This window comes from Pseudorca crassidens, chromosome 11 (assembly GCF_039906515.1).
Source record: "Pseudorca crassidens isolate mPseCra1 chromosome 11, mPseCra1.hap1, whole genome shotgun sequence".
In the NCBI taxonomy this organism is placed as follows: domain Eukaryota; kingdom Metazoa; phylum Chordata; class Mammalia; order Artiodactyla; family Delphinidae; genus Pseudorca; species Pseudorca crassidens.
Genome location: NC_090306.1, coordinates 5,626,593 through 5,640,240, shown reverse-complemented (window position 1 = coordinate 5,640,240; position 13,648 = coordinate 5,626,593). Strand labels below are relative to the sequence as shown.

At 47.5% G+C, this 13,648-nt stretch overlaps 1 protein-coding gene across 2 annotated transcripts in view; it reads left to right on the top strand.

The window, feature by feature from the left end:
• The window catches only part of ANO2 (anoctamin 2), a 338,080-nt gene that overhangs the window by 70,250 nt on the left and 254,182 nt on the right, over window positions 1–13,648 (top strand). For both annotated transcript variants that reach the window (XR_010932208.1, XM_067695483.1), the window contains exon 4: window positions 4,602–4,700. Coding sequence is in view for 1 of the 2 variants with exons in the window: in XM_067695483.1 (XP_067551584.1) it covers window positions 4,602–4,700 (99 nt within the window). In the remaining variant the exon portion in view is untranslated. The remainder of the gene's footprint in view (window positions 1–4,601; window positions 4,701–13,648) is intronic.

Genomic DNA, 13,648 nt, shown 5'->3' with positions numbered 1-13,648 from the left:
TGCCTCTTGTGAACTCAGGTTTCCGTTGGTTTACTTAGTGGTGAAGGAAACCAGCTGACACACCTTGAAAGACACTGAAAGAGCTGAGAGTCAGGTGATGGTTGAGGACTATCATGTCCTCTGACCAGAGCACTGACAGCCTCCTCTTGGGTGCTTCCTCCTGATACCTAGGAACCGGAGAAACAGAATTTGTAGGGTTTTATGAACATGGAATCATGGGGAAAAGAGGTATGTAGTTTTGTGAGCCGTTTCAGTTGCGCTGGAGGGACGTTCCTGCCCCATTGTGTATCTCACGTTTGTTAGCCCTGGGGTAGAGCATCCCCAAGATAGAAGGGTTTGTGCTTTCTTAGAGAAACCTTCGCGCGCTGGCTCCCCTGTCTCTGACGACCAGAACCAAATCACACGTTTCAGCTCATTTTACATGAACTTGAATTGTAGTTGCTTGATGAGATTTGGAGCCCCTCCACTCGCCCTGATTACTTAGTTATGAAACCTCTTTTAGGGATGGATTATATGCTCTCACGCCTAATCTCTTCTACTTCGTGTTAAATTTTGTGTTGGTTTCGGAAAACGATGCCTTCTGACCGTGTCCTCAAATTCTAGAGATGAATCATACTTGGAACCCATGGATTTCTTTAGGTCCATGGGACATTCTGAAAATCCTATAGATAAAAAACACTTCAAGGCAGTAAACAAACCAAGATTTTAATCTAACAGGAACGGTTTTCCCCAAGTCTTTTCTATCAGTTGCAGGAGTTCTGTGAAGACCTACTCTGTGTCCAGCCTGTGCCAGGTGCTTGAGGGACACAAACGAAGTGTCAGGTACTGTCCCTGTAGTCAAGAAGCCGCCATTTTCGTTGAGTAGAGCGAATCCCGTCGCTGCAGTGGCTGACATCTACTGATGGAGAAACCGAGGCTCCCTTCGTTAAGTGACTTGCCCGATGTCCTACAGCTGTGAAATCCAGGATTCAGATCCCAGTCTATTCGAATCTAAATCCCAAGCTCTTTCTGCTCCCCTCCTCTGCCTAAAGGAATCCAAATCCAAGGTAGGATGGAAGTTAGCTGGGCCTGGAGAACAGGACATTTTTTTTCTATTTTAGTTCAATTTATGTTAACTTCCAATTTTTCGATTTCTGGGTTAGTAAAAAGAGCTTCTGCATTTGGTGACGGTTCTGCTGAGGAATTTTCAAGTATTTGTTTGTTTGTTTCCGGGAGACATACATCTCGGTGTTCTTCTTATGAGAAGGTAACAATGTTGCACGGCATGAAAGAAACATGGTGACTAGATGTTAGCACCAGCGCAACTGCATTCCAGCTTTTATTTTCCTTTGAAACAAGTTCCATTTGTGCAGAATGGCGAAGCAGCATGCTTTGCTGGAGGGAACGAATGCCCCGACGTTGGGGAACAATTTTACATCAGTTTAATACACGGTTGGGCTGCAATCGATAGAGCCTCTGAAATCATAGGGGCTAAACAAGGTGGAGTCTTACCTTTCACATAAAAATCCCAGAGACAGCCCAGGGTGGCGGAGGCACTCCATAGAGTCAGGACCCAACGTCTCTCTTGGTACTTTTCTGGCCTTGACTTTGACCTCGAGGTCTAAGGCACTTGTATTCGTGTTTCAGGCTGTAGATCCAGGGATAGGGAAGAGGATGAAGGGGCAGAAGTAGGCCCCCGCACTTGCATCTTTGCGGGGTCCTACCAGGGGCTGCTTCACCCCCCCACCTGTACCATATAGGCCGGGAATGAGTGTTACGGTTACACCTAACTTCAAGTGGGATGCAGTCTTCATTCCGGAAGGCCATATGCTTAGTTAAAAAATAAAAGGAGAATGGCTCTCAGGGGACAGCTAGCAGTCTGCCACCAAGGCCACGGGTGGACCCTGGCCCTCCCAACCCCTTTCTCAAACATCTGCAGCCACTTAATGGACATTTGGTACACACTTGAGGCACTGCTTCCAGATAAAGTTAACAAAAAAGGGGTTCATCACGATTTAAAAACAAAGATGAAACCAAATATTTAAAAATCAATAATAATCACGATTTCATCTTAGTGAGAAGGATGGTACTGTCTGCCGTCTTTCACTGAAAACATCATTTCTGGGGCCATGATGGAGAGCTGGGGCTTCAGGTCAGCTTCACAGATGGTTTCTTTTCTTCCTCTTTCTTTTCGCTAAATTAGAAAAGCTAAAATTACCGTTAGAAGTAGCAGCAAGTGATTGATGACTCTTGTCTAGTGGTCCTGGTGTTGCGGCCATAGGTGGACAGAGAAATCGGGGCAATTTCTCAGTGAAAGCCGCTTCCAGGGTTTTGTCGGAACTATGTCCACTTGGGAGCTTGAAGGCTCCGTGTTTCATCTTAGGACTGCCTCTTAGAGTCCTCCCACCCTTTGATTCAATTTTAGTCTAAAAGGCACGTCTTTAAGTTCTGTTGCAGCCCTCGGATGTGGTTTTTAACTACGCGCAGTAAATGTCCTGTCTGTCTTTGGGACGAGAGGAGAAAACCACCACGTAGAGCACAGACTGCCTGGATTCGAATGCTTTTCAAAATCATACCACCTGTGTAACTTTGGACACATTCTTTGAATTTTCCCTGCCTCGATTTCCTAAACAATGAAGTGGAGAGTGATAGTACCCGTGACTATAGTGCGAGCCAAAGCACACAACCTCCCTGCCCTGCCCGGGAACACGAGCCACACTCAGTGCAGATGCGCCACAGCGATGGGTATTGTCTTCAGGTAGTTGTCAACTCTAGGCCATCCGAGACTTTCAGACCACAGTTCAGTCTTCCTGCGAAATCCTGGTTTCTTCTTCATGCTTCTCCCCAAAAGTCCCCGAAGTGGGGGGAGCTCCTGGACGTCTGAATTATTGAAGACGTGGTAGAGTGCCTTCAGAATCAGAGAGACAGTCTTCACTTGCATTACGAGCATCATAAAATGTCTTTTTATCTTATTCATCATCTCAAAAACCCACGTGAGCCCTGTTGTAGACAGTGCACTTTGGTGGGGAAAGCAGTCTTCTCCCTGCTACCTGGTTCTCTGCCTGGCACACGGGGGGATGTGCTCAGATGCCTCCACTGGCACCTTCAGTGCTAAACTGAGACCGAGGGCGTATCGACGGAGACCGTCTGGTCTTTGCAGACGACTTTGCAGAGGACTGTCCCTGCTTTTCTGTGAGCAGCGTCACTCTTGCTGCATGCAGGGTTGGGGCCTCCTCAGTCCTGGCCTCCGTACGGCCTGCTTCACGAGATGCACAGGAAACCAGCAAACCCGCCTTTCCCCCGTAGCGTGGTCTGCAGGAGGGGGCGAATGCGACAAGAAACTGAGAGCGCATCTCTCTGAAGGGCACACTCACTAGGGCCCGCTGCCCACTCCGCCCTCAGCAGCTGTATCCCGATTGTCAGTGGCACTCGGGCCTGCATCACATGGGTTTCTGTGACTCCCGGCAGTCGTCGGACGAGGGGTTTTGCCATTGGCTTGTCCTGCGTCCTTTGTGAACAGTGTTTGTAACTCATTTTGCAGGTGGTTTCAGAAGCTTCACGCCAATAATGGGGCTTTTGCCCATTTTTCCTGCTTGTTTTGGTCTTTTTTCATTTAGTGACAAAATGAATTAAAGTGTTGTGTTTTTTTTTTTCCTTTGTGTGTGAGGTTTTCTTTGAAGGTGAGAAGAAACCGATGGCTTCATGTTGTCATCTGACCCGTTTTTCTAGCATGCCCTGTGCCCCGGGCCAGATGGGCTGCTGAGTCAGTGAAACCTAATTTTCAGATATTCGTCGCTGTGTTTCCTTTCCTTACTTTCCATTTTTGGGTGAAATCAGTGCACTCACAGAACGACTTGTCCTGGGACCTAGATTCAGAGCTGTATTCACACGGAGCCCTGCCCAAGATTTATGTTTATGATATTAGACGGAGTTGTGCCGTTTACATGATTAGTTATGTCATTACTTTTAGGCTCAGATGATCCACTTTTGTGATGTGGGCTATGACACAGCGAAATAGTAGAACAAAAATACAAACTTAACAATGAAAATATCTGTATGGAGACAGGTTCCAGACTGTTCGCTGAATCCAGCAGAGGTAAACTGACTAACTGCTGTAACTACTAAATATAAAATAGGTGATGAGAATATACCGTTCAGCACAGGGAATTATACCCATCATCCTGTAATAACCGATACTGGAATATAATCTGCGTAAGTACCGAATCGCTATGCTGTGTACCTGAAGCTAACACAATATTATAAATCAGCTATACTTCAATAAAAAAAAAGCGTTAATGGGATTTCTGTGAAAATTATAATCGCTTGCATTGCAAATCTCTGAACACAATTGTTTTAACTCCCCTTTTCCTCTGAAGTCAGCAAAGCTCCAGGGAGCACACTTTGGGAACCTTTCCCTACTCTGGATGAGAGCATTTCTAGACCAGAAGTGGTGAATGGGGTATGGGTGGGAGGGGGCTGACCCTGGGTGAGGTATAAAGAGAACAAAACCCAGAAACTGAAGAAACAACAGGTGTGGGCTTCTTGTTTGGGAGAGTTGGGGAATCAGGAATTTAAGCTATGTCTCCTAAGTGTTTCTCTTTCTCCTTCCTCGTCCCTTACAGAGTAAAAGCCAGGGCTCCGTCTTTGTCCGGATCCACGCCCCATGGCAAGTGCTGGCCCGAGAGGCGGAATTCTTGAAGATCAAAGTTCCCACCAAGAAAGTATGAGCATGTTTCTTCTGGGTTTGGGGCCTCCCGAGGGCTGGCTGGATGTGTGAATAGCTTCGGGAACAGGGCCGGGTGGGACCTGGGTTCTGCGGAGTTGGAATCACACTTGTCTCCCTGGGGACGCTAAGTTTGGGACAGTGGAGGAGACGAGGAAGAGATGGGAGGGGAGGGGCCGGGCTTGGGAGATCGTGTCACCTCAGAGCGCCGCCAGGACGTGCTCCACGAGAAGCTCACGTTGCCCTGGCCCAGCTTCTTTATTTCTCTGTTATAGCCCCCTTCGCCCTCCCTCCCAGCATGGCTAGGCATTTCTTTAGAGCGAGCGTAGCCATGAGCGCACACTAGCGAGCCTTGCCGACTGGGCAGGCAGCTTGCGGGGGGAATAGCGCCAGGCTTGCCATGAAGACACCTCTTCTGGTTGTGACCCTGTCACTAAGTTTGGTGTGACCGTGGGTTTCTGTGAAATGGAAGGTTATTTCTCACTCGGGTTGATCAAAGTCACCTGGGGAAAGTGTCCATCGTGCTCATGCCCGGACCCCACTGGTAATTTGATTTAGTTGGCTGGTATGGAATGAGGCTTTGGCATCAGTATTGTGAAAAAAAAAAAATCCCCAGGAGGTTTTGATGCACATCTTGGTTGAGAGCCACACATTCAGATGATTTCTGAGGTCCTTTTCAGCCATTGGAGTCTATGTATAACTTAAAAATTCCCCAAGGAATTCCTGGGTGACAGTTTCCTTGCATAAGAAAATCCAGCAGATACCTCCAAAGATAAAAGAAATGTGTCCACAGAGTCACTCTTCTTTCTTCTTACCAGGTATCTTAGGAGAAAGGGTGGTTATTGACTGATTATTTGAGGCGTCTCTAGAAAGGGCCCTGGAACAGGTGATACTCTAGTTTAACCATAAATGATCTAGAGTTGATCTGTCTCTGACACACACACACACACACACACACACACACACACATCCATCAATAGTTTACTTCCCAAGTGGTGACCTGGCTTTGCAGAGATCGCGACTTCATCATTCTTACTGCCGTTTACCATAAATGTTCACCATCCCCGTCGTTAACAGAACTACGTATTTGCCGCTTTCTACACAACCACTGTTACCACCCGCCTTCTCTCGTCACCATCTCCACTATCAGTAGCACGGTTAGAGAGAGCAGAACGTTCGGATTAGCATCACTGGCTGTGTGTACACCATCTTCGCTACAGCAGATCTACTCTTCTCATCAGAAATCACTCATCAGATATCGTCATGTGTGATGCTGTGTCACGCACCCCTTATTCCAAAAGGATGAACTCTGTGGGTTCTGCCCTTATAGATCTGTTAAGGTGGATAACACACCCGTGGCAGGAGGACAAATGACTATTGAACAGTGAACAAGCATGAGCATGAATATTGGCTACAAACACCTTGCCAGTAAAAGGTACATGTTTGGGGGCCACACGCCTGAGTGTCTTGGTTTCACGAGGACCACGCTGTGACCTTCTCCCCTTCAGTTGCACTGCTCAGTTCTCTGTCTCCTTGTTTTTGACCCCTCACTCCCAGCGCCGCTGTCCTCAGGTGCAGGCACCGTCCTGGCTCTGGACCTCCGCCCCTCCTCTGCTGATGGTGTCCCCATTTGATGGCCACATGACCCAAGTCAGCTATGGACGGAGGCGTCTGCTTCCCTCTGGGGGTGCCCTCACTTAACCAACCTTCCCCTTTTCTTTCTCCTGTCTTCCTCCTGCCTTCTATATATATATATATATATATTTTTTTTTTTTTTTTTCTTCTCCTTTCTCTGGCCTATCTGAATATCTAACGTTCTCTTAATCTCTTCGGTTTATAACTTGCTTCCTATGTTTTTATCTGTGCTGGCTGATCCTTGGAAAGAAGGTGAGCAAACTTTAATGCCGCTGCTATTGCTTCTCCCCCCAGGACAGTCCTTTCTGCGGGAAATACAGAGACTTAGAGGAAGTGTGCACCCTTCCCCTCTCCGCTCTTTGTCCCTTCTTCTCCTTCGCTGCTCTTCCATCCTTCCTCGCCCTCATGCTCGTCCGTCCCTTCTTCCCTCTCCCTTCCACCTCTCTCCTGATGCCCTGATGCCGTCTCCTAGCCTCCCTCTCTGTTCTTGGAACATCTGACCGCACCTCTCTCTCTGTCACCTCCTCCTCACCTTATTCACAGTCTCAGTCCCCAAGTAGTGCTGGTCACTCTGGTCTCTGCTTGTCCTTCCACAAGCTCATGCCTGCGGGAGCATAGTTTTCCTTATGTGACACATCTGCCCTCAGAGCTCGTGTGCCCCATACACTAAGCCTATTGGAACTTACCACCTATTGCTTAGGAAGTAGCTGCACTTGGATCTGCAGTTGAGGTGACTAGAGCAAGGACGTGGCATGACGCAGCCACCTCTGAGTCGCCTTCCTTCTTTTGCTTTTTTGCATTGCTTTTTTTATCATTTAAATATATTTGACGTATAACCTTGTGTAAATTTTAGGTGTACAACATATTAATTTGATACACTCATAGATTGTGATATGATTGCCACTGTAGCCATAACTAGCCTCTCTGTCATGTTACCTAATTATCCTTTTTAGTGGCTGGAATCACTGAATTCCGGACTCTGAGCAGCTTTGATGGTTATGATACACTATTGCTGTGTATGTTCACTCTGCTGTGCATTCGATCTCTAGGGCTCATTTACTACCTGTTGCAAGTTTGGACCCTTAACTAGCGTCTGTCCTATCCCTCCACCCCCATTGCCTGGTGACCACCATTTTCTCCTTGTTTTAACAAGGTTGGCTTTTTAGATTCCACGTGTAAGTGACGTCATACAGTACTTTTCTTCCCTTGACTCACTCGCCTGGTGTAACGTGCTCCAGGTCCAGCCACGGTGCTGCAGATGTCAGGGTTTCCTTCTTTCTCAGGGCTGAGTGATATTCCATGATATGCATGTGTGTGTGTGTGTGTACTTATATATGTAATATGATCTTCCTTATGCATTCACCTGTTGTTGGACCCTTCGGTTGTTTCTTCCTCTCCTTCCCTTTTATTTTGGAGGCATAGGGTGGTAGACACTGCATCAGTCGAGTCCTCGGAAGACTGGGCTTCCAGCCTGGGTTCTGCACTCACTTGCTGTGTGATTTGGGTATGTCACCTCATCTTCCGGAGCCTCAGTTTCCTCATCTGTGATGTGGGCATAGTAACAGCTGCCCTGTTTTTCTTAGAAGGTTGTTGTAAGAATCCAGTTCTTGACTATGGAAACACAGGAGTTTATTACCGTGTCTGTGTTCTCAAACATTTATGTGTGTATTCTCAATTCCTAGTTCCCCAGTCACCTTCCCTCCTGACGGAATAGGCAGCCAACACTGATGGAGCTCCCAGAGGAAGGGAGTCTGTGGAGAGACCCTGAAGGGCTCAGAAACCATCAGAGCCCTCAGAGTCTACAGCCCAGGGCACAACAGGAAGAAGGCACACACCCCGACATCCCAGCACGGATTAAATGCTGTGTCAAGTAGCAGCCCATTAGCACAGCACAGCACAGATTCTGTCTGGGAAAATGCTGGTCCAGGGAGCAAAGCCAGGTGGTGGCCCTGATGAGCATCAGATGTAACGGAAGGAACTTTTCCCCGTAGTGTCTAGGCCCTGGACTCCACACAGGTGGACCGTTCTGGCATCCTCTGCGGGCTCGGCCGCAGGGCCCCAGATCTCCTTTGTACTCACAGACCGCAGCAGCTTGTGATTGACCTCCCAGGGGGTGTTGTAACCATGAGAGAAGGATATAACTTGGTATGCCGGGTGGGGTGCCGATTCCAGGGGCGGGTTAGACCCAGTTCCTGGGGTGAGAAAGGAGCATGGTGGTGAGGACGAGACGGGGCAGTCTGCAGGGCTAGCGCTGAGTCCAGTGGCGTTTCCCCCTCTTTTTAATGGGCTTGGGAAGTGGCTACAATGGGAGTAAACCACATTCACAGACAGCCATGTCCTGGCAGCAGGGGTGGGCGGGGAGGAAGACTGAGGCATGGGGTGGGGTCGGTCAGCATCCTCCATTCTGGTGGAGGCCGATGGAGGTTTGGATCATAACTCAGTAGGGTCCGGAGAGACCGGGAAGATGGGGAGGAAATCACAACATCAAGATCTCCAACCTGGACGAATCCACAGTAATGCGTCCAGGGACACGGAGTCCTGAGCACAGATATTAACCGTGGGCGGTGGGGGGGGAGTCTTGGAAGGAAGCCTTTGTTTTCCAAAAACAACAACAGAAGAGCCAGTATTTTGTGAGGGACACTCGGCATCCTTGCACAGGAAGGGGGCAGGAAGGCCTGGCCTTTGGCCCTGAGCAACCTGGGACGGTTTGAAATGGATGCTTTCTCACCTCTGTTCTTTACCAAGGTGGTCAGTATCTATGTTGATTTATCACTGACTTTTTTATATATACGAACGAGCACCCCGCCTCCGGGAGAATTGATGGGGACGAGGTAACAGAGTCCGTTCTGGTCATATTAACAAAAGCGTGTTCATCCAGCCAGAGTCCACTAATTTCGGAAGAAGGGACATGCCTGGGATGGGTGGAAATCACTTTTGTCCAGTCTGTCAAAGTTTTCGTAGCTTTGTTGATAGAATGATTGATATTACAGGGGTCACGTTTGCTGTTCCCAGGAGCCTGTGAGGACTTTAGCTTATGAGTTCTTCGCATGCATGTAGATGCTGTTCACCTCCAGCCCGTGGTACCTTTATAGGAACGCAGGCTCAGAGCTCCCCTTATCTCCCAAACAGGAGTAATGAGTGCTGTGGAGGGCTGCCGTAAGGAGAAGTGACCATGTATTTGGAGGCCTGTCGCAGAGGCGTAGCCTGTCTTACTACTGTTTTCGGTATCGTCGTTCGCGTGTGATGTGTGTAGGGCGCACAGCTGGCCCGGATGGGGACTGCTCCTCCCTGCTACTTCTCTTCCCAGCAGCATCTGCAGTGTTGGGTCCAGTTTCTGAAATCTGCCCAGGCAGCCAGCAGCGCAGACGGGGACTCGCCGTAGAGGCAGGAATAGGTGGCCTCTGGGCTGCGTGCTGGAGGACTCCTGTTTCATAGGGCGTGGGTCCTTGGGGCATCGGTAAACATAATGGCTCCAAGTGCGAGGTCTGCAGCGCGATCACGGGGAAAGCCAACAGGAAGACTGCTCAGGCCCCACGGCACAGAGACGAGAGCTCAAAGGCGCCCGTTTCAAAGGGTAGAGACAGCCGGTGGGACAAGTGGAGACCTTGCTCTCCCTCCACGAATCTGGGTTATGTGATTCACATCTCAGCCTATTTCCCCAAAAAGGACTTGAGATGGATTACGACCAAAAGCATAAATACAAATGGATCATTTTGAAAGGGGACAAATAAAAAAGAATCATTAATCTGGGGGGAAGTGGGAAGTGCAGGGGAAATAATGATCATAGAAATAAGAAAATAAGGGTGATGGATGCAAGTGAGACAAATACATTCTGAGCTTCCTGGTGGCCAAGGCAGAAATGACTACGGTTTACGTAATCTGCAGAAATAAGCATCTGTTTGGTAAAAGGAGGCGAACTTCTTCCTGTTGCTAAAGCATAATTTTATGTTAAAGGACATGAACAATATAAGGGACATATTTTCAGTAAATATGAGTTTTATATAAGGTGCTGGAATGTTCTTCCTATGGCCATTTCTTAAACCGATTCTGGGCAAAAACTGAGGGTGTCGTGTTTAATTGTACTTCAGGAAAGGTTGTACTACCAAGTTATGTAGGTAGATTTCTGCTGCGCTAACTCAATTCAGGGATAAAGCTTAGAGCAGAAATGCCATTCAGAGTTTAATTCTCTCTGTGGAATCCATGTTTTGAAATATTTTTTTAATCTACTAAACTGCATTTATTAAGGAATAATTCATCTTCTCATTTCCATGAACTGAAAACATACAGAACTGCCATTAAGCATTTTCTGATGAGTGTGAGAAAATCATTGTTACCACGTTGGACTAATATAATTCCAGTTAAAAAGCAGAGAAACGTGACATTTTAGTTAGCTCGAGTGGCCCCTTAGGAGGAAAACATTAATTCCATTAAGCTTTGTAAATTATTGGAAGTTGTTCTCAGTAACCTATTACTGGCTTTCTAGACATTCTGATCTGGTAACCATGACTTTTGCAAAAGTTGCACGGGAAGACCCTCCCCCAGATTCTGGTGCCCACCCAGCTTCAGGGGCCACTCAGCCAGGCCAGGACTCGAGCACCTCTGCCTTCTCAGTTATCTAGAGGTGAGGCTTGGATTAGTAAGTTTTCTCTAGAGAAACAGAACTAACAGGATATGTGTATGTACATATATTTTATATATATATATATATATATATATATATATATTTATTATGAGGAATTGGCCCAGGAGAGTATGCAGGCTGGGAGGTCCCATGGTCTGCTGCTGGCAAAGGTGGAGCCCCAGGAGAGCTGACGATGTAAGTTCCAGTCCAAATGCCAGTAGGCTCGCACCCAAGAAGAGCCAGTGTTTTCGGTTTGAATCTGAAGGCAGGGAAAGGCTGATGTCCAGGTCAGCAGGCAGAAGGAGTCCCCTCTTACTTGCCGGAAGGTCAGGCTTTTTATTCTGTTCATGTCTTCAGCTGATTGGATGACACCCACCCACACTGCAGAGGGCCGTCTTTTTCATTCAGTCTACCCATTCAGATGGTAATCTCATCGGAAAACACCCTCAAAGACACACCCAAAAGAACGTTCAACCCAATGTCTAGGCATCCCTGTGGCCCAGTCAAGCTGACACGTGAAATTAGCCATCGCAAGGCTTGTACTTTTTAAAATTTAATTTAATATTTTTTTGGCTGTGTTGGGTCTTCATTGCTGCACGCGGGCTTTCTCTAGCTGCAGTGAGCGGGGGCTACTCTTCTTTCCGGTGCACGGGCTTCTCATTGCGGTGGCTTCTCTAGTTGCAGAGCACGGGCTCTAGGCGCGTGGGCTTCAGTAGTTGTGGCACGAGGGCTCAGTAGTTGTGGCTCGCAGGCTCTAGAGCAGAGGCTCAGTCGTTGTGGCACACGGGCTTAGTTGCTCTGCAGCATATGGGATCTTCCTGGACCGGGGCTTGAACCTGTGTCTCCTGCATTGGCAGGAGGATTCTTAACCACTGTGCCACCAGGGAAGCCCAAGGCTTGTACTTTTAAGGTCTGTAATCCTCTTTGTAGTGGGTTGAGTAGTGGTGTCCAAAAAAGACATGTCACAGTCCTAAGCCTGGAATTTGTGAATTTGATCTTATTTGGAAAAAGGGTCTTTGCAGATATAATTAGTTAAGGATCTCGAGAAGAGATCATCCTGGACTTCGTGGGGAGACTCAATTCCAGTGACAGGTGTCGTTATAAGGGAGATTTGAGACACACAAACACGGGGGGAGAAGGCCGTGTGAAGACAGAGGCAGAGACTGGAGCGGCGTGGCCCTGAGCCGAGGAATGCCTGGGGCCCTCAGAGGCGGGGAGAGGCAAGGAGGCCTTTTCCCTCAGAGCCTTTGGAGGGAGCACAGCCCTGCCGGAATCTCGATTTCAGACTTGCGGCTTCCACGGCTGTGAGGAAGTAGAATTTTGTTGTTTGAAGCCACCCCATTTGTGGCGGTTTCTTATGGCAGCCGTAGGGAACGATTACCGCGTTCCTCCGGGCAGGAGAACAATAAGTAGACAGGCCTGGACCCAGTTCTCTGACAGGCTTGTTGGCTTGCTCTGCATCCCAAGAATCCACTTCGCATCTTCTGAGATTGCTTGAAATAGGCTTGCTCACTTCTTGATGCTGGGTTTTGAGGGTGTTTAGAGGAGTCTTTGTACAAGCGTCCTTCTGCGTCTCCTTGGATGTCTCACATTCCGTCCTGCTTTGATGAGATTGGAGAGTCTAGGCGAGGCTCAATTCAGCACGGATCGTGGAGGGACACTCGCTGTGGCTAAGAAGAGCTGCTTATTCAGTTCAACAACTGTTTTTCCATTTATAGTTCTGTTTCTAAGGATGATTGTTGGTTCAAGTGAAAACTTCTGCCTTGGTAAGAGGTATCTCTAAATAAGGATGTTAGCATGTTTTAAAGCTTGAAACATTTCATAATTCTTACCTTTGACTTTGAGGAGAAAGGTTCATAAAACCAGTCTCGATGATCCATCGGTGATCAATCACAACAAAATATCTGAAAATGAAAAATCTTGTAACCATAGATATAAGTTGATAAAGAGATAATTAAATGAAATGAGTAAATAGATAATTAAATGAAATGAATTAAATATAGCTAATGCTTCCTGTGTGCTGTGTGCTTTGGTAAGAACCTTACGTGCATTATTTGTTTTTATCCTCACAACAGCAGCGTGAAGTAGGTACTAGCCTTAGCCCCATTTTATAGATGAGGAAACTGAGGCTCAGACAGTTTAATAAACTTATCTGAGGTCACACAGCTTCAAGGAGGTAGATCGAGGACTCAAACTCGTTTTGTCTGACTCCAAAGCCATGCTCCTACCCTCTCACTTTAGTGAAGAATCTATACCTGGGCTGGAGGTGGCATGGTCTCAAAGTGTATTACTGTAGCATGATAGCCTTTTCTTTAAAAAAATTTCCATGGTCTAACAAACTGTAGAAACACTAATATTAAAATTTATTTGATCAATTAAAAGTTCTAAAAGCCCTGCAGTAAAGGAAATGGTTCAGCCCTTTTCCTGCTGAATGCCTCTTAGTATCTTGGGAAACCAGTGGTCTGCAGATTGTACTCTGCAATAATCCTAGGCTGGAGGGAACCAGAGCTGTAGCTGTTCACACTGGTGAGTTGTGGGTGGGACTCCCCTTGCTGTCACTGCCTGTCCCGAGCATTTGTTTTCAATAGCGATGGAGCCAAGAGGCTTGGGTTTACATTTGATATCTTTATGGGCTTTCTGGTGCCCGCTCTTTGATTGCCGTTTAGATAGGCTGGAAAGAGCGCAGAACA